The sequence below is a fragment of the Calonectris borealis genome, chromosome 2 (assembly GCF_964195595.1).
Source record: "Calonectris borealis chromosome 2, bCalBor7.hap1.2, whole genome shotgun sequence".
Lineage (NCBI taxonomy): Eukaryota > Metazoa > Chordata > Aves > Procellariiformes > Procellariidae > Calonectris > Calonectris borealis.
In genome coordinates, this window is record NC_134313.1 from 138,240,638 (window position 1) to 138,266,011 (window position 25,374).

The 25,374-nt window shown below is 39.1% G+C and overlaps 1 protein-coding gene across 5 annotated transcripts in view; it reads right to left on the bottom strand.

Annotated features, from left to right (window-relative positions):
* Positions 1 to 625: 625 nt before the first annotated feature.
* Positions 626 to 25,374, bottom strand: part of BZW2 (basic leucine zipper and W2 domains 2) — a 58,645-nt gene continuing 33,896 nt past the window's right edge. For all 5 annotated transcript variants that reach the window (XM_075143637.1, XM_075143636.1, XM_075143639.1 and 2 more), the window contains 7 exons: positions 20,006 to 20,141; positions 16,420 to 16,529; positions 14,386 to 14,556; positions 13,748 to 13,894; positions 9,381 to 9,519; positions 2,768 to 2,890; positions 626 to 1,082 (listed from right to left, as the gene is read on the bottom strand). In XM_075143637.1, the coding sequence (XP_074999738.1) occupies positions 1,054 to 1,082; positions 2,768 to 2,890; positions 9,381 to 9,519; positions 13,748 to 13,894; positions 14,386 to 14,556; positions 16,420 to 16,529; positions 20,006 to 20,141 (855 nt within the window). In that variant the 3' untranslated portion in view covers positions 626 to 1,053. The remainder of the gene's footprint in view (positions 1,083 to 2,767; positions 2,891 to 9,380; positions 9,520 to 13,747; positions 13,895 to 14,385; positions 14,557 to 16,419; positions 16,530 to 20,005; positions 20,142 to 25,374) is intronic.

Sequence of the window (25,374 nt, forward strand, 5' to 3'; positions counted from 1 at the left end):
CACATCGGCTCTATTTATGCAACGTCCTAACCAGGTCCCAGGCACTGGAATTGTAAATAGCATCACATCAAGGCACAAGGGGAGTATTAAAGAAAGTAGGATGGGTCTTGAGAAGTTCATGTATTCATTTATGTATTTCAGTCAAATATCTAATTATAACATCACGCTGATGTAAATAACTTTCCGGTTTCGCATGTAATGGCTTCTAGTCATGCATGTTTTGAAGCTAATGCTTCTAAAATGAGACGTTTTTTCTTGCAAAATTTAGCCGTCACCAATAACTGAGTGTAGTCTGAACTGAGAACAGCATATTATTCTACTTATCATTTGCATCAATTTTGTACACGCAAAACTGGGACTCCACAGATTTGTTCCTGTACATTTTCTTTGAATTAATAAATTGAATGAATCAACATTTGCTACGGAATCTGGTTAATCTGTCCAAAGTTATATGGAAATATGGGAATAAAGATTAGACAGTCATCCCAATTAACTACAGATGCTGATTTTGTGATTAAGAAGTATGAGAACAGTCTCTTAACGTTCTTGTGTAATTTTCACTTGAAGAATCATAAAAACTTTGGCAAACCAAATTTAGAAAACATACACACTAACACCATGAAACTAAGATATAAAAGCCATTTATTCAAAAAAATGTGGTGGTGTCAAATCACATACACAAGCCAATATTGAGCTACAAACACAGACCAAACAGTTCTATAAACAGAAATTGGAGTGTTCATATACCATAGTACCTGAAAAAGACCGTTAATAAAAAGGAGTCCATAAGTATTTCATTTCACTTTTTCTATATGGCTCCTTGCTGAATGTCTTTGCCTAAGTTAGTGTACAATGAGCCAGAGGTAGAGTCCCAAGTAAAGCATCTAATGCCTCAGGGCTCTATTAAAAACCTTTATTCTTCTAAACAAAAGGAAAGCCTAGCCTATAGTTTTCTGTATGACACTGAAGTAAAGCCTCTTTGCTTGAACAGTACGGCATTCCCAAGCGCATTTGGCATTAACCTAGATTGAGACTGTGCTTTGTTGAACCGTCTCAGTTCTCCTCCCCTTCAGACTCCGACTCTAGAAGAGAAGTAAAACACTTCATGTAGGTTGCACAAGGACAGTGATGTGAGTAATTCTATAAAAATAACAAGATATCCTTCCAAAATTCAAATGAAAATTTTCATCACACCTAGTAATTCCTAGGAAAGGATGGCAGATAAAACAGAGTAAGCCAGAAAGAAATGCACAGTTTCAGAAGACGAAGATCTACTCTGCTACCCTCCACTGTGGAGCTCTTCATTTACAGATCCGTCACTAGAACCTTAGCGAGATAACCATGAATTATTCTGGTCCTCACCTGCAGAGCCGTGCAATGCGTATCTGAGCCGAGTTTAATACAGGATCAGCATTATTTGCTCGCTCTTCTAATCTCTCTGAGCAGGCTGTACTGCCATCATCCAGGAAGCACCCTTTAAACTATTTGCTCTGCAAATATCTACCATCATCATCATACAGCCTATCTAGAAAGGCATATGTGGTGTTACCCTACAGCAGGTTTAAACCTGTACAAACAAAATTTTTTATGATTTGTATAGCATAAGATAAAAGTAATTTAGAAGTAGAAGGAGGAGAAGTAGAAGTAAGAAAAGTAAGAAAAGTAGAAGTAATTTAGCAATTTAGAAGTAGGAACATACATGGTGTTTTTCTTACCTAAAGCTACCATACTATATTTCTGTCTGTGTTCACCTGACAGGAAAGGGCTTGCAGCCAACAAATATTACACATTAGATCAGATTTCTCAGAGCAAACACGGTCTACGTGTTCTTACAGTAACATTTTGTCTCCATTTGTACTGGACTTTGTAATTAAGGACATCTGGCAGAGGGGACATGCAGGAAAGGATAAAAATAAAGAGCAACAGAAAGGCATACAAGCAGAAGATTAAAAAGGAAAAAAAAAAAAGCTTAATTAGACCAAGACTGCTAGTCCAAAGTCTCAAGTGTGAAAGGAGCTACCATTTTTATACTGCTACGTGCACATGTGAATTGCTGCCGTCTTATCTGCTCCTTGGCATTACTACATATTCCCTCCAAGTTTCTAAAACCAATTACATTAAATGGATGCAAATGAACACTAATAATTATATCCCTATCTATTACACATGGATTGCTCTTCCCAACTGAGGTGGAATTTCTTTTCCAAGGTAACTTATTTATTCAGTACAAACCGAAGTATTTTCCTATACAGAACATGAGAAAAAAAAGTTAGGGACTGAAGAAATTAGTTCCCCTCCCCAATAACTGTTTTAAAGCAGTAAAACCAGACCACATATCTTAGCCTGGTCATTCAGCTAAAAGCAATTTCAGCTGCAGTGGCACAGGCAGGCTTATGCTCTGTTCATGTCGCCAGTACAGATGATAATAGCAGAAAAGGCACCGATACAGAAAACTGTTCGGTTGCGCATGCTAACACCAAGGTACTTCACGCTGTCATCAGTGCGGGGTTCTTCCCTGCAGAAGCTTAAAGAAATTATCTACAGACAAGTGGTACCTGATGACTTAAGGACTTCACAAGGACACCACAAACATTAAAACGCAGCAAGTGTTGTTAGGCTCGGGCATGACTGGAAACAATTTGGAGCAGCCACGCCTGCTGTTTTCTATTCTAAGTCTGTATACTTCATATGCCTGGAACAACTAAAATCTGGAAAAATAAATTTGATTTGCCAAGAGGCTACCATATTTCTTCAAATGAATCTGTACCTTCTTCAGCGTTTTGCAGCCACTCCACAAATTTCTTCATCTGGTCAAGAAAAACACTTTTGCCTTTAGCAACATGCGCTTCTTTATACCACTTGAGGATAGCTTCTTCACTCAGAACATCAGCTGAAATACAGATCAGTGTTTGTAAAAAAATCAATGTATTTTTTAGAGGTTAGAGGATTTTGAACATGAGGGAAGAAAGATTTTTTTTAAAGGCAGCATAAAAAAAGTTAATATGGTCGCAGTGGAACAAGCATTGCATGAACTACATTAGGCTACAACTACAGAATATCTGATGCATATAAGGGATTCCAGATGCAATAAAATGTGTAACATATTAGGCTTAAAATAAAGTACCAAATATTATGCTTCTGTAAAGGATAGTTCTCTATTCATCTGCTTTAAATACATCACGTAAGATGGTTGGATTAAAAAAAAAAACAACAAAAACAAAAACAAAAAAACCCCCAAAAAAACCCCAAAAAATCAGTCTGCACATCTCAGAAGTTACCACAATAAGAAATACCGTGCTTTTTCTTGCTGTTGGATCACAGAACTGTGCACGGTTCTAGAAATCTGAAGTGACAGACACCTCCTGACTGAACAGTTAAAAGACAGCCAGTAGGGGTTTTTTGCAATCATTTTTCCCTAAAGGTTTTACATTGTTTTTAGCTAATAAGTTTTAAGGCCACTATTCAGACCACCCATTTTAAGGGACCGGCTCAGATGGACAGCACAGCTGACATTTTTCTGTCAAGCATCAAGAACAAAATAGCTGTCAGTGAGGGAATGTGAGGCTGAGTGAGATTCAGAATAAAGAAGTCCTAATAAACAGCAAGGACACTTATTGTTTCCAACAGATGCAAATTTAGGTCTAGCAACAGACCTCTAGCCCCAGGAACAAAGCTCCTGCAATCCAGCCAAGCCAAATATCTCAGTAATTGATGGCTGTGGAGGCAAAATCTGGGATCCACAATGGCATTTTGGCAGTTACGTAATGCAAGAACAAAAAAATCCAACTGTATTTGTTCTATAAAAAGACTAAAGACAGCTTTCTACATCTCATTAAAATTTCCATTCTTTTTGTCTTTGAACAAACTACCCTCCCTTGCTCTGCAAAATCAACACATTTATGTCAAGTTCTTCACTGCTTCCTTGAGCTCCTTGGTGCCGTCCCACCCATTGGGTATTCGCTTGCCGAAGCGCCGACCCTGACCATCACCTTTCGCTTCAGTCTAAAGGTTATAGCAGATGTGGCAGGGAAGGGAAGAAGGCAAACTGAAATAAATGACACCAAAACCCCAAAGCATCTGATCAAATGAGACAGAGTAGACACGTTTCACACATGCTGTTGAATAATAAACAGATGGAAGCAACCAGGGATACGTTTGAACTTAATCAAAACTATGCCAGGACATCAAACAGTAACTGAATATGAAGTCTCCCTGAAAATTTGGAATTTAGTGAGTGCATGTGACTGGAAGTTACCTTGTCTCTCAGACACTTTTCCAAAATAAAACCTCTTCTGCAGTTTGCTGCAACTGACAGTACGCTGAAAACACAGGGAAAACAGGACTGCGCTGGCTCTGCACTTTTTTCAGTACATATGAAGTTGCGCTTAGTGAACCCTACAAGTGGCACATAAATCTGTATCTTCCTGAAATCACAACCCACCACAATGAACTTTTTCTCCAATGTAACAGAAACACTGTAGCTAAGAAAGAGGTTTCAAACACGTTGCATTAAATACCTGCTAGTAGTCTTTAACAGCAGCTCAAAGGCATTACAGCATTTAACAAATCCGAATTTTCATTTAGCAAACCTGAATATATTTCACATGCACTCTCATGAAACTGCAGTTTAATCCCTGCATGCAAAAAGCTTACGTCACCAGAGTCCTGAAGTTCACACAACTGCATCTGCAGAATTACTCAGGGTGTAACACGTATTACCATCCTTAGGGACAGGCAAAGAAAATCAGGAGAGATTTCAGGAAGGAAGGGGGAAAAAAAAAAAAAAAAGAGTAGAGCAACCCCTCCCAGCTCAAGCTAGCTCTTGGGCATTGTGGACATTTAAAAACACAAAGTTGCTGTATAGAAGAAGCTGCAGAAGCCTCTTGCTGCATTTCAGTCCATATTACGATACTGCCTCCAGGTAGGCACATTTCTCAGTCCAAGAGTAATTGGATTTAAGTTTAGTTTTTTGATTTGCAGACTGTAAGCTCAATGGGTTTGCTGCCAAAGAGGAAGGGGGAACTTCTCCCTCCCTCCCTCCCCAAAACCCCAAATCTGACAATAGCAGCATGCAATCTCACTGTGTGCCTCAAAGATTAAAACATCTCAAATCAGGTGGATAAAAAATTTGCCTGTATATAACTCCATAGCAATAAGCCTCCTACACTAACAGAGGAGAACAAAATGCATTCAACTACAAAAAGGACAATTGCAACTCTCCTTTCATTTCTGAGCAATATTATTTGTAATACATTCATGCCTCCAGTGCTCATAAGAGATGATATTCTCCTGTCAGCACAGAGATGCTCAATTAAACAATCATGCAGGACAGGGCGTAGTTAATCATACCTCTAGGTTGCTTTGAAGCAATGGGAACCTTGGGGGGGAACGGGAGGAGGAAGGGAATGATTCATTTTGTATATATATAGTTATTCCTCATTGAAGTTGATTATAGATATATTTTAACGGCTGAAGCTGAACGCTGTGGTTTGTGGGCGTGTGCACATCATTTTCACTGCAGTCCCAGGTGATGTCAGCCCGAAAGAGCTGGTTTTCCTGCAGGTGCATCCAGCTGCCACTCAAACCACCCACGGCCAGAGCCTCCAGGGACGCCCCTCACGAAAGGGAGAAGCTGCAGAGCAGAGAGGCTGAAGAGCCCAGTGTCTTTACTGCAGGGTTAACTGGAAAGTTACTTGAAGTTCAGGTCTCAGCTTTGTACTAAATCACCCAGTTTGAATGAATTTCTGCTTTCAACTCAAACTGCATAGCCATCGGCAGTAAAGGGAAAAGCACACCCTGTCAGCTGCCACCACAGTCAATCAATCTGCAAAATTCAACTCTATTGCAGCTAACTCAGTTGGGAGGACAGAGCCTTAAGGCAAGGGCTCTTTCAATGCAAGGAATGTCACCCACAGTATGGTCTTTATGGTATTTTTTTTTTTTGCTGGGAAAATTTTGCATCCAGTACCAAAAGAAAGTACTTGAATAATGAAGATATTTAAAGATAATTGCGTTCCATCAAAAAACAAAACCTGTGTATCGAGTGGAACTTGAAGATTCAGTTCTTGTAAGTGCAAGATTCCTGCAGCGTTTGAGAAGACAGTCTGCATCATTTGGTTACAACATCTCTGTACAGCAGAAGAGTATCTCTGAGGCCTAATTATGCTGCCACAAACTACTTCACATGTAGTTGTGACTTTTTTTTTTCCCCTCTTCAGTATTTTGTAAACATCTTGAATTCTAATGCAAAAGTACACAGAGGCATTGTGCCTGCTAAGGGTGTTTGCTGTTCAAAGGGTGAAATTCTGATCCTCGTGAAAGGAATGGTTATTAATTTCAATAGCATCAAGATTTCACATTTGAAATTTTCAAGTTCCACACAAACTAAAAGAAAGGAGATTCTGCAAGTGAATATGATATATAGCATATAATCCAGTAACAACAATGCTTATTTTACCCACAGTTAAAGGACACACTGCAACATGGAATGGACTAAAAAACAACATACATCTTACAGTGCAAGCATAACCAGCAAGGAGCTGGCAAACTTACTAGACATCACTCAGGAGAATGCAGTAATTCTTATTCTGCAACTGGCTTTGAGATTGGTCAAAATGCAGCTGGCAGATTTAAAATTGCACTGGCTTTAAGTGATAACCAGAGAAGCAACATCACAGCCAGGGATCAGTAGAAAACGGGACAGCTTATTTTTCTCTATACTGTACCAGGAACACAAAGATATAATAACATCAACAAGCTTTACCTGACTACAGAACTGCTTTTGCAGATTATACCTACAAGCCGGTAAGAAGCTGCTACCGTGTAAGGGAAAAGAGGGCTTGGGCTTTCATCGGGGAAAAAGTAGATATTCCTCCTTGTTTAGAGACAGAATTAAAAAAAAAAACCAACAACACAGGCCTTCAAGACTTTCTAGGTGATAATGAGCCCCACCGTTCCTGTTAATATGTTTAGGTATTTCCAGGTAATTCCCAGGAAAGTAATTCAAGGGCTATTTTATGATAGAAATATAGGACGGATTTAAATGCAAGATGTTGGACATGCTGATAAGAGTAGTCATACAACTAAATTTGTCAAAGCATGAGTGGCATTTGGTACCTATCATCAGTGATGACTATCTTCATGCCCAGGAAGCACTCCCTCGTAATGACTAATAAACAATAAACTGTCCACATTCATGCTGGTAGATAGCTGCATTTCTGTCTGCCCATCCACAGATACTTCATATGCTTTTATTTGCCACTAGAAAAAGTTCATTAGGTACCCTGAAACCTCTCCAGATCCTGTGCAGGTTACACCTGAAACACAACAGAAGGGGGAACATGGGTGTCTGCTGTTCCCTCACCATTGACATAGTCAGTAATAGCTTTTGGGGGCTGTTCTCCTTGACTATTAGCAAACAGAAGATATGCTGTCATCAGCAACTTATCTACAATAAAGTATATGTCTCTAAAAAGACTTGATGGCTTGTTTCTAGTGGATAGGTATGAACTGAGAGGAAGGAGAGGGTGAGATCTACCAGCACTGAAATGAAGCAGAGGCAGGCAGCACGGCTCTGGACCAAAGCCATGAGCCGTTAAAGCTCGATAACATGTGGGAGAAACAGCAATTGGAGGACTAGCGCTCCCAGAATCTTCCCTGGTTAACGCAGTAGCGAGTCCTCACCTAATGGACACTGTTTAACTCCAAAGCTGCCTTAAATAGATGGAGCTGATGACTTCCTTGCTGTGTCCAGCGCTCAGAAGGGCCCTATGGCTAGCGGCTGCAAAGTCAGGCGAGCAGTTGCTAGTAGGCAGCAGTAAGTCTGCCAAACAGGGCAGACCCAGCTTCAGCCCAAGCGGGGCCAGGAGGGGCTGGCAGCTGTGCTGCCGCATGACTGCGTCAATGGCAGAGAGGCAGGTGCAGAGACGGCAGAGCGGGCACGCCTGCCCGAGACACTCCAGGCAGGAAGACTGGCACGGCAACTACTGCACATGCTGGACACGCTGAACTCACGGCTTCCACCGACGGGCCATATGGTAGCTCCAAACACTCTTCCAGACACCATGTGAATCCTAAACAATATTGTGGCACCTGTAGTGAGGCTAAAGTCTTCTCACCCTTCCTAACAAACCTGCCTGAGTACACCTCCACAGCCAGAACAAGAGCATGCGGTGTGAGCGGAGTAGATGGGAACTGGTTTCTTGGAGCATGTTAAGTTTAATGTACAATTTAGTGATTTATTTTCTTTGTTTTAAATACTTTGGAATGTCAAGGTTGCTCTTGCAGGCTAACACAGTAATGAATTTACAAAAATTATGAAGGGAATCCTACACAAGACTATTCTTGGTTTAACCATCATTTAAAGTGCACAGCAGTTACGGCGCTCATTCACCATGTACGAAGTGAATTTTCTTTTCCAAAGAAAACTGAATAAAGTGCTTGCTGCAGGTCGCATTTTCAAGTTTGTCCTCAGTCATTAATAGTGTTTAAAAATTGTAGAATTTGAGGGCAGAGGGACAAGGTGTATTGCTTTTTCATTTGATCAGTGAGGCCACGCTATATTGACACAAGGATGGAAATAAATCCACGATTCACTTACTTCTGCCTTCTGAAGCCGTGAAATTATTTTAACAGCCTGAACTTGTTTGCCTTGAACATGCACCTGGACACAACAGGGTGAACAAAGATCAATACTGGGTTTCTACTCCTGCTGATTTTTCTCCTTCAACTATTTATAGCAAGAATGTCAGAACGAATTGTTTGGCACCCACCCATCACACGCAGTGCAAGACCATTAGTCTCTATGACAACCTGAACAGAATAAACTTGCAAAGAAGTCAACTTCACAATAAAAATTAAATCCCTCAAACTATGGTACCTGCAAGAAATTGGCAGGGAAAGGAAAAGGGAAAGAAGAATAAGGAAAGCTCCTTCTGGCAGGGAGGGAGTAATAAAAAAAAAAAAAAAAAAAAAAAACAACAAACCTGAAAAATCTTCCAGCCAAGAGGGTTTGCACTTTCAAGGTTTCTTAAAGCCAAGCTCTAATCTACTCTTAAAATCTGCCAGGAATTTATAGAAATGTCTTCCTAGAAGTGGTTTTAAACAAGAACTAAACTGCACTTGAACAGACTGTGCTTGGATCCTGCTCTTGCTTCTTGACTACGGGATAAACGCAACAGAGAGAGAAGGGCTTGTTTCAGCTTTTCCTGCTGCCACACGCTCCTTTGAACTATCAAAGCATAAGGTATTTCAGAGTTCAACTCCAACACAACCTTCTCATATGCAATACCTGGAGAACGTCTGTTTCCTATTACATCGTAGGTGAGTGGTTGGCATTGAGAATCCACGCACAGTATACAACAGTGGATATAGACTTTTACCTTTATAAAAGAGTACCACTATCTTCTGAAAGGCTTTCATGAAGTGGATGTTGTCATAACAGTACTCCTGCACCTTCTGGAGAAGAATCAACTCTGACTGGCCTTGAGTGCTGAACACAGCAAGCAGGGGGGCATATTGCTGAAAGGAGGAGAGGGTAAAAAACCAAAATGCATGTCAGTGTACTGAAAATAAAAACAAACAAATAAAATTCTTTAATGTATGCATCATGAATTTCATCCCTGAAAAATCTGTTTCGCTGAAACCTCAGATTTACTTGCCAATTGGATTTACTTAAACACATACAATGCATATACATAAATATCCATGAGCTTTTGTAAGATGTGCTACATGCTGTGAGCTAAAATTCAGTACTACTTATAGATACTGAATTTTGTAAAATCAGTTTATAAAGTCCACTGCTGTTCGTACATTTCACAAGGCAGCATGCTGCTGATTCAGGAGTGATGCTTTATTGATTTTCATGATGTAAGACATCCAAAGACGAAGCACATGAAAATACAAACCTGTAGTTTCACAGGGGTTTCAGAAGTCCCAGAAAATGGAATTAAATTAAATTATTCCAGGTTAACTGTGATCAAGTGTCATTATTTTTTCTCATTATCACCATCGGAATATCATGACAACCTTTGCTTTGGTAAACAGCAATGATTCCAAAGCACAGCATTAACTGCTAACTTTATTCTGACAAGACAGTAGCAGTACATTTCCTTGTCTTTTCCTGGAGTTTATTAACATAACAAAAGATAAAGCAAAAACTTTTTTGTTATGAAATTTTTTTTCTCTAATTTCAGATCTTAATATAAAAAATTACATCAAAGGACCATAACTTGTTCACGCCTTCCTTAAAAACTACAGTGTTTATATCCATCTCTCTCCAATTTCCTTTCCTCTTAGCTTGTAGTGAGTCTAGCTAAGACTGCAATCTTAAAGTAATATTAATAGCATTTTTCAGAGCTGAAGGAAGACAAGTTACCCTTAATCTTCAGAGCCCCTGGCCAAATATACATTAAGGTTACTATTTAAATTGTTCTCGCACTGCTCAGTTCGGCCTTTCTTCATCGTTTTCAGTAACATTGCCAGTTTGGCATTTTTCATGGATTTGCAATGGCCTGATATCGCAGAGTTCTGGTCTGTGCGACCAGGGCTGCTGATGGACGCCATCAGGTAAGAAACCACCCACCACCAGCAGCACTGATGGACACGTTCAAAAGTATATACATTTCAGAACTTCTTCACAAGGGGCTAAATCCTGAGGGTTTTATTCAACATGATCCATGGAAAAAATTATTAAAACACACGAAAATTGACTCAAAGATGAAAAGTTGGTCCAGAATGTCTTTTGCAAAATAATTATTGGCTATTAATTTAAAGACAGAGACAGCAAGAAATCACACAGCAACTGTAACTGTAACAAGAGCAGCTAGGCAGGCAGACAGTCCTTACAAAGTAACTATGAGAAATTACTAGATGTAGCTAACATCAGAGGTTGAGTTTTTCCACTTCTAGCAGGTATAGCCACATCTTTAGAAACAACATTACTGTTTTGGTAAAAGCAGTGCAAAACTTCTGCAGGCTTTGGGTAACAAGACTCCCTCTTTTTCCCCTTTTGGCCCTTGAAGCATCCAGCTGGTATCTAAGCAAGTTGCAGGGCGGCAGGGCAATATACATTGCAATTCATTTATTTAACAGCATCAGCAGAACCCACTCCTATCCACAGGTTTGTGAAGTGCTGCTGTCTATAAGCAAAACAAAATTCAAGCAAATCAATTCAAAAATCCTATCTTTTTTCCATTTAGAAATAAGACACCTTCATTTTGCCACATCTCACTAACTCCCTTCGCATTCCTCTCACTCCTCAGCTGGTACAGACTTAAAATTATAAGTTTCACAAGTGTCTAACTGACTAAAGAACCATAAAATTAGATTCCTTTCATTGCCGGCTGAGCTCAGTGGCATTATTTTCCATTGGCCTCCGGTTAGGTAGCAGCGGATCAGCAGCTGCAGCGTCATGAAGCTCACCCCACAGCCTTGCCTGCAGTGCGAATTGTCTGGAGGATTCTCCCCACCCACGGGGAATGTCTCTTCTCTGCTCCGGAGGTGGCCTGGGGGCCAAGCCCCAGTATCATAGTGAGGTTACTGGGATGATGAGGAACTTATCCTGTAAGACTGAGGGTTTAAGAGTTTGACCTGTCTCCTACTGAGTTCAGCTCCTGCCAGTCCTGCCATGCGGATGGCACACGTGGCATTTTCTGGTTCATGCCTGCCCATCACCTCCATGAGGAAGCCGCCCATCCAGTAAAGCTTGTTAAGAACTGTAAACTAGGTCAATATGCTGTGCCTTGACACGTCTTTTCAGGGGTCCCTCCCTTACTAAAAGAAATCTAATAAATTCAAGAGACTGGTACCCAGATGACAAAGCTTGTGAAAGTTATCTCTCAGGTACAGCCGTACAAGAATAAATCCCACCACCTGGCATGTCCCATGTCAAGTACGTATTTACACGCATCCTGACGCACGCCACCAGGGCGAAACAACTCCGTGATTGTTTCAGGGCATGTCGACACACAGGAGGGCACAGGAACTAGGCTCTGTGTCACGCTAACAGCGTTAATCTGATTTCTGGAGCTGACCCACACATTGGGTCAGCTGAGAGCCCAAAGACAGGAATCCAAAATCTGTCTCTACCTATAGGAAGGATGTGAAACAAATGCTGTTCATTTTTGAACACTGAAATGTAAAGAAGCAGCTAGCAAAGTCCAAATTTCTACTTCTACTGCTTCTGTTAAAATCTTACAGATAAGTGCAAATAGTAAATACTCCATACAAATTTGCCCTCTGTTTTTAGACAGTGGATGTAACTAGAAAGATGCCTATCTTAGATAGACAAGATGCCTTACCTAATTTAGTGGAGTTACATACATAGCTGATAGCTTGGGTCAGTGAGATGCATAGGACTAAGCATCCAGTCAACAATATTTGTACAAAGCCAGCTATGTTTCTCTTTTCCCAATGTTCAAATATTCCAAGAAGTGTTTGTTAATTTGCCCTGCAGTACTAGACAATAAGTCTCAATGGATACTCTGTTACAACTCAGAGAGATATGATCAATTTTTACGTCAAAAGAACAAGAAAAACAATGTCTCTCCTCCTTCTGGAAACTATCTCGTTTTTCTACTGCTATGTGGGTCACTTGAGAAGACTTCAAGGTATTCAATTTTACCATCAAAGACTACACAAGATCCCAAGCTACTACATTTCTAGGATGACTGATTGGGAAACCAAATTCAGATGAAAGGACAGCAGTAGTAGGAACTTAACCAACGTGGGAACTCCAAGTATGGAGAGGCATCCAATATGAAGAAGAAAGGAATTCAGATCAAGTTTAAGATCCATTTTACCATAAAGAATAAAGTACAGATTGCTTCTGTCCTAGGGCAAATCTTTGCAGCCCTGGCTATAAGGGAGTATTCTCTTGCTCATGGTTTACCAGCTTAAAAGGACTAATTCTGCGGAAAAGCCTCTCTGCCTCTGTTCTCCTTTCAAGTGCCTTGCACCGCACAATTCCTTCAGACTTAGATGAGGAATACCAACCATAGCAATAACTCTGACACCTCTGCATTGTTTTTAGGTTTTGAGGTTTTTTTCCACTCCAAGGTCATAAGAGTTTTTGTACGAACATGCAGCTGTGATACTGCAATCTGTCATCACTAGCAAACTACAGCCCGACTTTCTATGCATTCAGTTCTCTCATCCACAAGGACAGTACCCGGATCAGAGAGTAACCACACTATACAGCCAGCTCCTGGCTTATTGACAAGTCGCTGAGTATCCAGCTCCCACAGTCAACATCGGCAACAACCATTTCACAGATTCTGAGCTCAGCAGTCCTGCCTGGATCTAACCAGCTCTGTGCAAAGCTAGCACAGGTGCTGCCTCACCATGCTCTCAAAACTTCTTGGCTGTTGGCAAAGACATTGCAAAGGCAGTTCCTGCAGATTTACTAGTCAGGTCTGAGCAGAGCTGAGTCTCAGCATTTGCTTTGCATTGTCCTCAAGGCAAGGAGCCTCTCAGGGTCCGGCGCACTGAGAAAGCACAACGCAGAGGCGCTCAGGCTGTGACCATCTCCATTTGTTTTGGTTCTCTGCACTGTATGCCTCAGGGCACTCAATAATCTGAACCACCTCAATTTTGCATTCATTTGCCTGAAGGAGAAGGGACTATACACAATGGTTGGCGTGCTCAGTGTCAGCCCTCAAAACTCAATCTCCTGGATTAAAACTTGACAGCTGTAGAATGTATTCTCTTAATTCACAGCAGCCCTTCCCCTCTTCACCCATGCACGCACCTTTAGATGTTTGAGGGCTTGCTCTGCAACCAGCTCTTCCTTCTTGTTCCATTCCACAGCATTCATGACACAGGTCCACAGGAGACCGATCACGGCTGGCTCTGGCAGCTCATTTCTTTTCATTTCCTCTTTTACATAAAGCACTACCTGGAGCAGGAAAGAAACTGCTGTCTTAAGCAACATTTCCAATCAACCAGAAACGATGCTGACTTACCAAATACTTGCAGTCATTTACAAATAACACCACGGTGTAGAAGTAATAAGAAACAAAATTAGAACAAGAGTAATAAAAAGGAAGCATTTAGCATGTTTTTATTTAGCAACAGTACTATTACTTGACTACAAGTTTTGTCCCTCCCCTCAACCTAACAGTTAATGCAGTTCAATGAAATACATTCTCATCAAGCATAACTGAACAAAAAAAACCAAATCCCAGCCAGCTACACTTGCAAATCCAGAGGATGTTTTGTTGCTTTAGTGTTAAGCACAGAGTGAATTGATTAATAAATTAAAATAATTTAAAGAAAAACAGACAAAATCTATGAGGTGCTCAGATCTGTTCCTCTGTACCTACTGTTCATTTAAGTCTTTGACTATTATTATATAAACAGAAGTTGTAAAAAAAAACCACTCTTTACCTCTTTAATTGGGCATTCCTGAGAGAGACGTTCTTGTAGCTCTTTTTGAAGTTCTTTACGAGTCCCCAGTGACTGCTGAACTCTAAGGAAATCTGAGAGCTCTTTTAGACCTGCTTCAGTAAAATACTTGGCAAAATGGTCCACATTCTGCCGGTTGGCTGGAAATAGTTCCTAAAAAGACAGGAATGTTCTCCGTTAAATAAATAACCAACTATGACTCTTGACAGAATGGAAGGAACATTTTTAAACAATGAACAGCAGGAATCACCTGGTACTGCACTTAAAAAAAAGTCAGTGCTTGTATTAACACTGGAAAAGTCAACACTTCATTCATAACGTTGTGTTTCATTATAGTGGAGGGAAAAATGATGGTCAGTTACGCAAAAAACCTAACAGCCTCTCCACATGAAGTGCATGTACTTATGAATAGCTGTGAGCTTAAGATGTTGCTCAAAACAGTCCTCAGAGAAACGATACCTTTTCCAGATTCCAAGATTCTTGTAGGGAAAGTACTAAGCAATAGATGGTAAAGCCATTATATCCAAGGCACATTTACCATGCCCTCCCAGTGCGTCCACATTTACCTCGTTAAGAAGACGACACTTAGCAATACATATATGGCCCAGGCACCCTGACCTGACGTCGCTAGTCTACTGAGCAATGATTACCACTAATGCATCATTTAACAAAAATCACAAAATCCCCTTTGTACTGTTAACATTAACTCCTGTAGGCATTTCTAATTCAAAGATCTGTCAATCTATGATTTATGAAAGTCCAGCTACTTAGAAAAGTTAAAATTATTCTTAAAAATTGCTACAGCAAATGCCCCATCTTGGCAAGGATTCAACAGCATTTGCTTACCATGCAGTTCCTTGTGTCCGACAATGATTTGTGGGATGAATAGCACTTTTTTTTTTACAAAGAAGCTAAAGACCCTCAATCTGTTTACTTACTGAAAATGAGATTAAGAAGAAACTATCATGAAGGCATCTATGCTAGGCAACATCATCTGATATTTTATAGTTTTTAATATAGCAGCATAATGAGAGCCCACAGCTGAAAGCTTAAGTCGGTCAAGTTTGAACTAGAAATAAGATGCAGTTTGCTTTTTTCCCCTCTCTAATAAAAAGTGTAATTAGCCCATTTCCCAGCTTTAAGGAAAATTATTTATGACTTGGACTCTTAAAATCAAATATAAATTGAAGAGATGAAGGGGTGGGAGGTTGCTTCACTTTTGAAAGATTCTTACCTAATCATAAATTATTGAGGTAGAAACAGGAAATACTGCTGAAATTCTCCAGGCAGTGCTACACAGGATGTAGCGCATTTGATTGGATTATCACAGCAGCAATCTTTCTGAGGATTAAAAAAACCTATTGATCTTCAGAAAGACACTGGGAGAGAAAGGCACATGACATTGCTGCATATTCATATATACTCTAAATACCTCAGGCCATTGCTACAAACCCAGAACACAGGTTTTGAATCCAAAGGCCTTCCTGCATTGCTCCTACTAGGTCTGCTGTCATCACTGCAGGACCACTTATGCTACCCAGAAGGCTACTGCTGCAGAGAATTAGCTTAGCGTGCTTTTGCTATACTATTTAAACACTGTTGCTTTGGAAACTTATATTCTAATCATAACCCTTTATATTTTATTTATTATTTACAAAAGTAAAACATATTTCAAAAAAATAGAAGTCCTCATGCACAGTTGCTGGTGGTGTGTGTTTTGTTAGCAGTGGTTAGAAAAAAATACGTTTAATTAATTCCCAAGCCCCATATATAGTCTTTCAGAAGGCATTTAACTACAGGAAAAATAGAGATAGAATGTAAGAACATGTGATATTTAATATTCCTGAACCTGTATCAATGCTACAGCCATAACAATATTGCTGTGATTCAAAATATTTTAAAAATGCTAAGACAGTCAGAGGGAGTTAACATGCTTACAGCAAACTACCATCTGCATTTTATTTCCTTCTCTTTCCCAAGGAGAGATAAGGATTATTGAAAATATGTTGTACTTACTAGCAATCTCTTATCGAGGTTGGCTTTTCTTAAAGCAGAGGTAACAGAATTGGCATCTTTCTCTGCCATCCATGCTTTAAAAAGCTTTACAGCAAAAGAGGCTGCAATCCCTGTTTGAGAAAAAACAAAACATGCTTCAGCGATTTTCAACACGAATTAGAGACGGCTATAAGAATTACAAGGTTACAAAATGATTACAAGAATATGGAATGAAAATACATTTATGACAACAGGACTAAACACGTAGAGCTGAAATGCTCATTTTTCTCCTTAATGCAGTATTAATTTTCTGAAGCATGCCAGACTGTTTGAAATTCTTTTCATTCTGTATCGCCCATCTCCATTCAATTGTTCAAAGATTTTCTTTGCAATTATTTTTCTTACCTCGCCAATTTACAGACCAAGTCCATGCAAAAGGAAAAATTATGTGTTAAATCAGTTAGGAAATGAGGCACAAAATAATAAAGGACAGTCAGGAATAAGAACTGAAAAAACATATCTTCAAAGGGCTTTTTAGCAAGTCCTGGAATAGGGTTAAATAACTTTGCAATTTCAAGGTAACTGATTGTACCCCGACCTCTCCTAGGAGCCATTTAGTAGCTGGTAGGACCAGGCACAAATACTATTTTAAGTGGAAAAATTCCTTCCTCAAGGCACAACTTAGTATTTTGTGCATTAAATCAAACGAGCTCTACCTCCGCTAGCTGTAGCTTTCCCTGCGGAGCTAAGAAACCATTAGCCCCACACTTCCTATTTCCTAGAGTAGCACCACCACGGCTCTGCTCCGGCTTCTTGGTTGTGAGTGGCAAGTACAGGGAGCTGAAGGAAGCTGAAAGGTCTCAGAGATGAAGACCCAGCTCATCCTTGAGGAAGGTCCCCTGTAGGCCATTTATGCTTCTCCGTACGACACTCATATCAACATTTACAGTGCTATTCAGGGTGGTGATAATGATAATGGTACACTATGCTACAGCCGGTCACTATAATTTTGTTTCACCTCTGAACAGTCCTGAAGCTCTGAGAGCTAGATAGGACCTACTGGTAGGAAGTAGCTTCGTCATTCTTAGCCACTTTCCAGATAGATATCCATTCTTTTTATTTCTAGGATACGTTGACTAATGAGTCATGAAACAAGAATAGAAGAGATTATTCCCAGAGCAGTGTAAACTTCATTAACATTCATTACAGATCTTGACTGTTATGACAGTTTTGGCAACCTTACTTCAGGAGCTTAGTTGTAAGGCACTATCCTTAGAGAAGTACTATATGGAACTATGGATGCACAATGCCACACCAAGAGAGGCCTACAAATTCTACTTTGGGCTTGTTTTACACGTTGTACAGCAGGTTCCAAGTGAAACCAGCATGATGCAGCGATCATAAGTTCTGTGGGCTGACTAATCAAGACTGACAAAGTCTGGTCAACCAACAGGGGACCTAGGTGTAACGTCCACCTGTCATTTCTGAACCTGCAAACACAGTTCAGCGTATCTGATGTCCTGATGAGTTCAATATCAACATAGAATGGAACACCCTGGTCTCTGTCACCAAGCACTGTCCCCAATACCCATGTCCTAAACCCTTTTTCAAGTTTTAGCTTAAAACAAGTTTTATGCCAGTACAAATATTAGAGGGAGGTTGTTCTAGGGCTTCACTACCCACACACATTTTCAAACTTACTTCTAATTTACAGTCCAAATTTATCATTGGCTAGTTCCTATACTCTATTCATGTGCTGCCACTGTCTTTTCCTTTAAATAGCTCTTCTCTTTTTCTGTTTTTTCCCCCCTATTTGCGGAAAGCAACTTCAGCCATTCATTTTATTGATTAACCCCGTTAGCTGCTCTTTGCATATGCACTGGTTTTTCAGCATGGGCGACAATAAGGGTACACTTAACCCTGATGAGGTTTCACCACTGCCTAGACCTTTCTCTGTCTCTGCTAGAAGTAGGTCAGCCATCCCCAAAAGACATTTTTTCCCATCTATACGTCACTGTAAAAAGTAATGACAACACTGAAAAAGGGTAATCCTAAAATGAATTAGGTATTTGTCCTCAAACTTGATAGATCTCCTATTAGCACAATCTATCCTCTCTCCCTTTCAGCCAATTCTTTGCCAGTGTTACAATTGCCAATCAACAACTCCCTTAGATAATTTTTTCCTCATGTATTTTAACCTCACTTGCCTGCCGCATTGTTTTTTGTAAATCAAAGAAAGTACCATGTTTATTTTTATATGATCTATCTGTTTTAAGTCTTGATCTTTTTCCTGGTTTTGATTTATCTTCACATCTTTAATTATTCTTCCATAAAAGATCTATTTCAGAACACTGATTGAACAATCTTTTCCTCAAATGCTGACATGGGTACATTTTTAGTACATATAAACCAAGAATCAAAAGTATATGTAAGCTCCTGACAAAAGTTCAGGGCTCCTAGAAACATAAGTTCATAATGCAAATGGAATTTGTTCTAGGATTTGTACATAACAATTGTATTCTTAAAATGTTAAATTTAAAATATAACAAATTACTTGAGTCTTGAAAATGTGAGTTTTCAGATGCCTCTTGTCTTCCCATAACTAGGAACAGACTTTGATTTAAAAACATTGCAGGCCATCACCCTAAGACATGGATTAGTGCTTTTGTTTGAATTTTCTCTTAGTTTAATTCTGATTCCGAAAGCTGTGGGTGATGACAGAGCAAAGCTGCAGCTGTGGCTTTTCTTTCTGCAGCATTTAGAAAACAAATGTAATGGTTAGCATGCTGCAAATGAGAACATGAAGTTAGAACGCTTTTTTTTTTTTAATGAAAGTTAGAATACATTTTAGCTAATATATAGCTCTTTAACAAAACCAAAAAGATTTCATGAAAACTGTTCAACACTGACAGTGCATTTTCAATTATTCCAGGTAGTCAGTAACTGGCCGAGAAAGACGTTATTGAGCAAGCATTTGGAAAATCAGGATTCCAAGGTTGATGGCTATAAACAGCTAAATAAAAACCTTCAAAAAAAAAGAGAAGTCATCTCAAAACGGCATTATACCCTAAGATTGAAAGAACAGTTACTCATCATACGGTAAATACAAGCCCATGGGAAAGTGTATCAAACACTGATCACCACTGCTATGAAGGCAAAATGAGGGTTTGAATTTTTTTTTTTCTTCTGCAATATCCAGTTGGCTTGCATGTGCTTTCTGTCCCACTTCACACTCACATGCACAAGATATTGGCAACACTTGAAAAAATCCTGGTAGGCATATCTCAGGAATAGATATTATACTTCACACTTTTATAGTATCACAATAATACATATATTCTACAATTTTGCACACACATGTATAACTTCCAAAAAACATAAATCCTTTGGGGTTTGTTTTTGCTTTTTGTTGCTTTTTTTGTATGTTTTGACTGCCACCTTATTAGATTTCACAAAGTATGTTGGCCTTTGCTGTCTGTATATGCTTCTGCCTTAAAATACTGATTTCTGTTGTACAGTTACAGGCTTCCAACATATAAAATATGTTGCAATAAAATATATCTCCAATTAAAGCTAATGTAAGAAAAAAGATCATATAGAAAATTACCTTCTTTGACTATATTGTCAGTGAAGAGGCTTGTTAAAATTGTAGCAGGAAGAGTCCCGTTGGCTAACAGGATGCCAGAAAGCATTGCCAGCTTTGTCTGTTCCGTCTCAGTAAAGGCTTTAAGAAACAGCAGAAGCTGTGGGTCAGACAAGAAGGGGAAGAAAAAAAAAAAGAGATATATTTGAGCCATAGGCAATGATAACAGGTAGAGATGAATATTAGCAGACAGTTTAATTTCTTATTTCTCAAGAAGTCCCACTATAAGTAATAGCAATTACATCAAAACCTGTCCTGAAGCACGGCAGTGCCATTTCACTGATCACTTATAATTTCACTTTCCGTAAGGATGCAAGCATGCGGAATACAGCCTTAGTCAGGGAGACAAGGCCTGTCTTCTCCAAATATACATATGTATGTGTAAAAATAAAAGTGCTTCTTAAAGCCTTGAGACCCACAGAAATTACAGGATCACGGACTTGCCGATTTCAACAGGCTGACAGGAGCCTGCCCATTCACATCTTCAGACTTCAGACTAAGCCCCACACAGTTGCAGTTCCTTTTCTAGCTTACAAAAACTATTACTCATGTGAACAATAAAAGGATGAGAAAGTTTCCTGTTTTCCTTTTGGAGAAGGGAACACAGCACAATTACAACAGATTTTCTATTGGCTAAAATAAGAAATATATTTCAAGTTCAGACATTCTTGATAAAGCTGACAAAGGACAGACAGGAACAAAAGCTGTTTTAAGACCTCGCCATTCCCACTACTAATTACAAGAGGAAACAACTAGCTTGAGAAAAAAAAACTACAAATCTCACTGTCTTAAGCGCTATAAGATCTGAATTACATATTTACCTCTTAAAGCCTAAAAATGGCAATTAAGTCTATTTTAAATATCTTAATTTCATATGTTAAAATGAATGACTTGAAAGCGTATTGATGAAGTACATTACACCTCTTTTCCTTTACATCAGGAAAAAAAGTTGTGCTAAATGAGATTTTGCTAATAGCATTACCATTAACAATAATGTTTTCTTAACATGTTGTTAGCAATCACAATATGGGTGGGAAAAAGGAGGCTAGACAGCAAAGGGCAGCTTCATTCATTGCAAAAAGCTGCTGACTCTGTCAGAAGCTAGCTTAAAAATTTACACACACAAAAAAAAATCACCACAAAAAAAAGAAAAAAGAAAAGAAAAAACCCAGAAAAAAAAAAAAAACAAACAGAAAAAAAAACAGAAAAAAACCCAGAAAAAAAAGAAAAGAAAAGAAAAAAAAAGACTGCAGACATCCACTTCTAGAGTTAAAAAAGAATTCTCATTTCCTTCTTCAGCCACCAGCTTTATTCAGCTACCTTCTGCTGTCATGACACCCTTTTTCCTTTGCCAAATGAGCAACAGATGCAACCAAAGCAGAACAGCTCATTCTGATGGAAAATTCCCACCCAGTTTCCAATTTAAGGGTATTTCTTAATTACCAAAACCTACCCATACAAAGGGACAGAATATCAGTCATGTCCCTGTGCTTGTTTGTTACCATGGACAGTGAGAGCTCTTCTCCCAGATATCTAAGCAGCTTATCATTAACTGTAAAGCCTTCTGAATACAGTGATATTTTAAAAATCTAGATAACTAATGAAGTAAGTTATTAAAACTCATGCAGTGTTTTATGAATAGCTCTGCTCCGTATCAGTGAACAAAACCAAAAAAACCCTCATTCATACGGTAGTACTTACATAATAGCATCAGCTTTAAATTGCAGCTTACACAGACCTGAACGATTCAACCACAGACAAATCATTTGGGTTTTTTTAGTGGGCTTCAGCCAAATGATTGCAACATGCAGTTTTAGCTTAAAAAGAAAAGTTATGAAACTGTAAAATCTCAAGGTGTAATTTTATTTCAACAAACTGTGACTCACAACCAAAAAATGTGAGAAAGTTTGGGATGCAGATGAATGGAATTATTATTTCTAAATATATGGATGAGAAACAAGTGGTGTGTTGTATTTTCAAATGCAGAAATTAACTGGTATATATAATGGTGCAGGTAAAGGAACTCTGGGGCCACATTTAATGGGAAGACTGAAAACATTTTAACAGAATTTCAATATAAGTCTAGTGTAAAATGGAGGCCTGGGCATTTCAAGTTTTCTTTATGCAAGCTTTATGAACAATACAGTACCAAAATCAGATCTGCACAAGAAAAAAATCTGAATTAGACCTTTTGCTCTTTACTGTAAGTACTGAGACTATCAACAGAGATGAAATGGCTTTAGATTTTTGTGTAGGCTACTTAACTCTTACTTTTGCTCCCATATAAGCAAGAGATGAGGATTTTGATTAGAAAGTGGTCACACTGACTACTTTAACATGACAGACCAGGTTTTGACATATTTCCGAGCTGTAACCTGCATTGGGTTTTGTCAGTAATAGGTAGACCATGAACAATTATACCCATTCATGTCAGATTTGAGTCACAAACACAACAATGGCAGTAAATCCAGCTGCAAATCCAGAGTTATGCAGCCCAAGGTGAAGTATTCTAAGAGAAAAACATCCAAACATTTATCAACTCTAGTTTTAAGAAATCTGTATTTGTTCAAATGTTTCAGAAGGTCTGAAATCATGTATCTATGAAGTTCACAGCCTCATCCTCTTCCCTTTCCTTTGAAACATGCTTCTTGCAGGTCTCTTAGCATGAATCTGAATTATGGTGTTCTTGAACTGTATCCACTGCAGTATGTTTTAAGCAGGAGCCTCATCTTCTACATGTCTCTCACTACTTAAAGTACTGTTGATGCTACTAGCATAATTTTTGTTTTACTAATATTTTTGAAAAGCAGCTCAAATAAACTTATACAAGTAATTTTCTGCTGTTCAAGGATATTATTCTATACTTTCAAGCAATTGTGAAACATAGCCTAATTTAGGGGGAGACTGGGTGATGGGAAGAATCAAAACCTTTAATAAACCCACTTAAAAACCATCAAAAAGAACAAAACGTTCAGTTCAAAGCTGTTGTTTCAGATTTTTATTGCTGATTACTTTAAGAGCTCTTCTTTTACCATCACGATTACAAACAGCAGGGAAGTCACAAAATGTCCAAGTCACTTCAGAATAGTACCAAACCACCCACGGAAAGTTCTCCAAGCTGATGCTTCCCCGCTGTTAGCCAAGCACTGGCATTACTGCTTTTGTTACAGATACAGACTGATTCCAGGCATAAAATGCGCAGTTCTGGCTCACAATTTTGTATTTTTATCATAGCGATACGAACTCCCACCTATTTAAGTGGGAGTTCAGAATGCCTAATAAGCACAAGACCAGACCTAATGTGCTGTTCCATGCTATTTTTTGTCTTTAAAGAACAAGTCTTTTAGGCACAAATTCTGGGCATAAAAGATACGCACAAGTAAAGACACGCACGCAACATTAAAAAGCATACAAGAAAAAAAAGTGCTTCTGCTCTCCTCTTGCGATCTGGAAACCTTAACAGTGAAAATTAAGGAATTTTATCCACACAGGGAGTGTGGTGTCTTTTTATATCTTCATCATCTGAAGTGGTCTGTTGCTTTAGCATTTGACAGTTTGTCACATTTGTAGACAGCACTGAATTTTCAGCAATGGAGAAGGCAGCTAAAATAACAGATACCCGCTAACTGATTCTTGCCTTTCATTTAGCTGACTTAAAGCATCTCTGTTTACTCCCCATTTGATCTCAGAATATTAGTCTCCTATTTCATAATTCCCAGCTTGATTTAGGGTTCTTTCATTAGGAAAATAGGAACACGAACAAAGGACCTCATAACATCTCCCAGTACTTCAGACGTCCTCATATGACTCAGTAATACTTATACCACTGTTAAGACCAAAAATATACTTACCTGTACTTTATCCCAATTTTGGTAATAAAAAAACTTATATAGAATGCTACTTAAACATGCAAACACACTATACAGACAGCTAATATGGCATCCCTCATCCACTGACCTGAACAGAAAAACACATATGAGAGAGACGAACACAAATTTGGAACTGAGGATTTTACTGAAATTATTGCAAAATGTTGTCATAAGTCTATGCCACTATACTGGGCAGTGCTCATATGAACTTAAGCTGCCTATATCAAAAAACAGCAGGTAAGCAATGCACTTAAACATCTTTGTCTTTGTTGAAATTGCTTGCACAAAATAATTTAGATGTATGGTTTGCTTATGTCACTAGAAGAAAGAATAACCGGCAGTTTTGGCAGGAGAGAGTTAAGCAATAAAACACTTGAAAGCTAGAAGCAGACTAAAAAGGGAAAGGTACTGGGAAATAATAATGTTCTAAAGACAAAATTATGAACTAGAAGACATAAAGCAAATACTTGTACAAATACTGCCATTTAAGAGAATCTCTCTTGAAAGAGAAGTCCCATTGACACCATCTGCTTCTTTAGAGTGAAATTGCTGGTATTGCCTTGGTTTTTTTAGCATGACTCTGTGAGAAGAGCTAATTTTCCCACAAGTGCTCTAGCTGACTAATGAATCTGCCGGAAAAATCACTTTCATTGCTGGGACGGTGACCCATGAAACAACATAAAGGAGTCACTCTCTTGCTTTTCTAACCACCGACTAACTTCAGTAGTCTTTGAACTACTAAATCTTGCAGAAACACCTTCTAGAAATACAAACATATCTATCTTCTGACCCTCTATGAGCAGCTACTCTCATACAAGTTACTGCACACAGTGATTAAAGCATTAAATAGTTAAAAACCCAGCAGCCTCATCAGGGAGAAAACAGTCACTTGTTGGGTTCACACAGCAGGGGGAGGGAGAAGGTAAGCAAAAGGCATCTACGAATAGTCCTCAAGGTTTTTAAGGCAATGACAGCGCAGGTGTGATACACAGGCCCAAACCTTCACAACCATCTTCCCAGTTTCTAATTCTCAGATAAACTGCATTAACTGAGGAAGAGAGCACAAAAGAGAACCCACGCCAAAAGGCCAGGTTCCCAGGAGCCACACCAAGATTCGCACCAGAGCGCAGAGCTACGGGTGGCGATGGAAGGGCAGATGGAAAAGTTACCCCCCAGCCTAGGACCACTAAACAAACCTAATCTCGTGATCTGTTACACATGATGTAATCTGGCACTGAAAACTATACAAAAAGCATGTACATAAAATTGAGATTTGCAGTCTGCAAGGTGAACAAGCCCGCTCTGACGCTGTGCTGCCACACCTAGGATGCTTCCAATGGCTTTAAATGAGTGTCATGACTCCAGTCACACTGTACCTCAAATTATTGCTTTCTCTCAAGCTAGCGTATGGCTACTCTTCAGATCAGAGCCACTTGTTCCTCAACTGGAGAGTTAAATTATTAT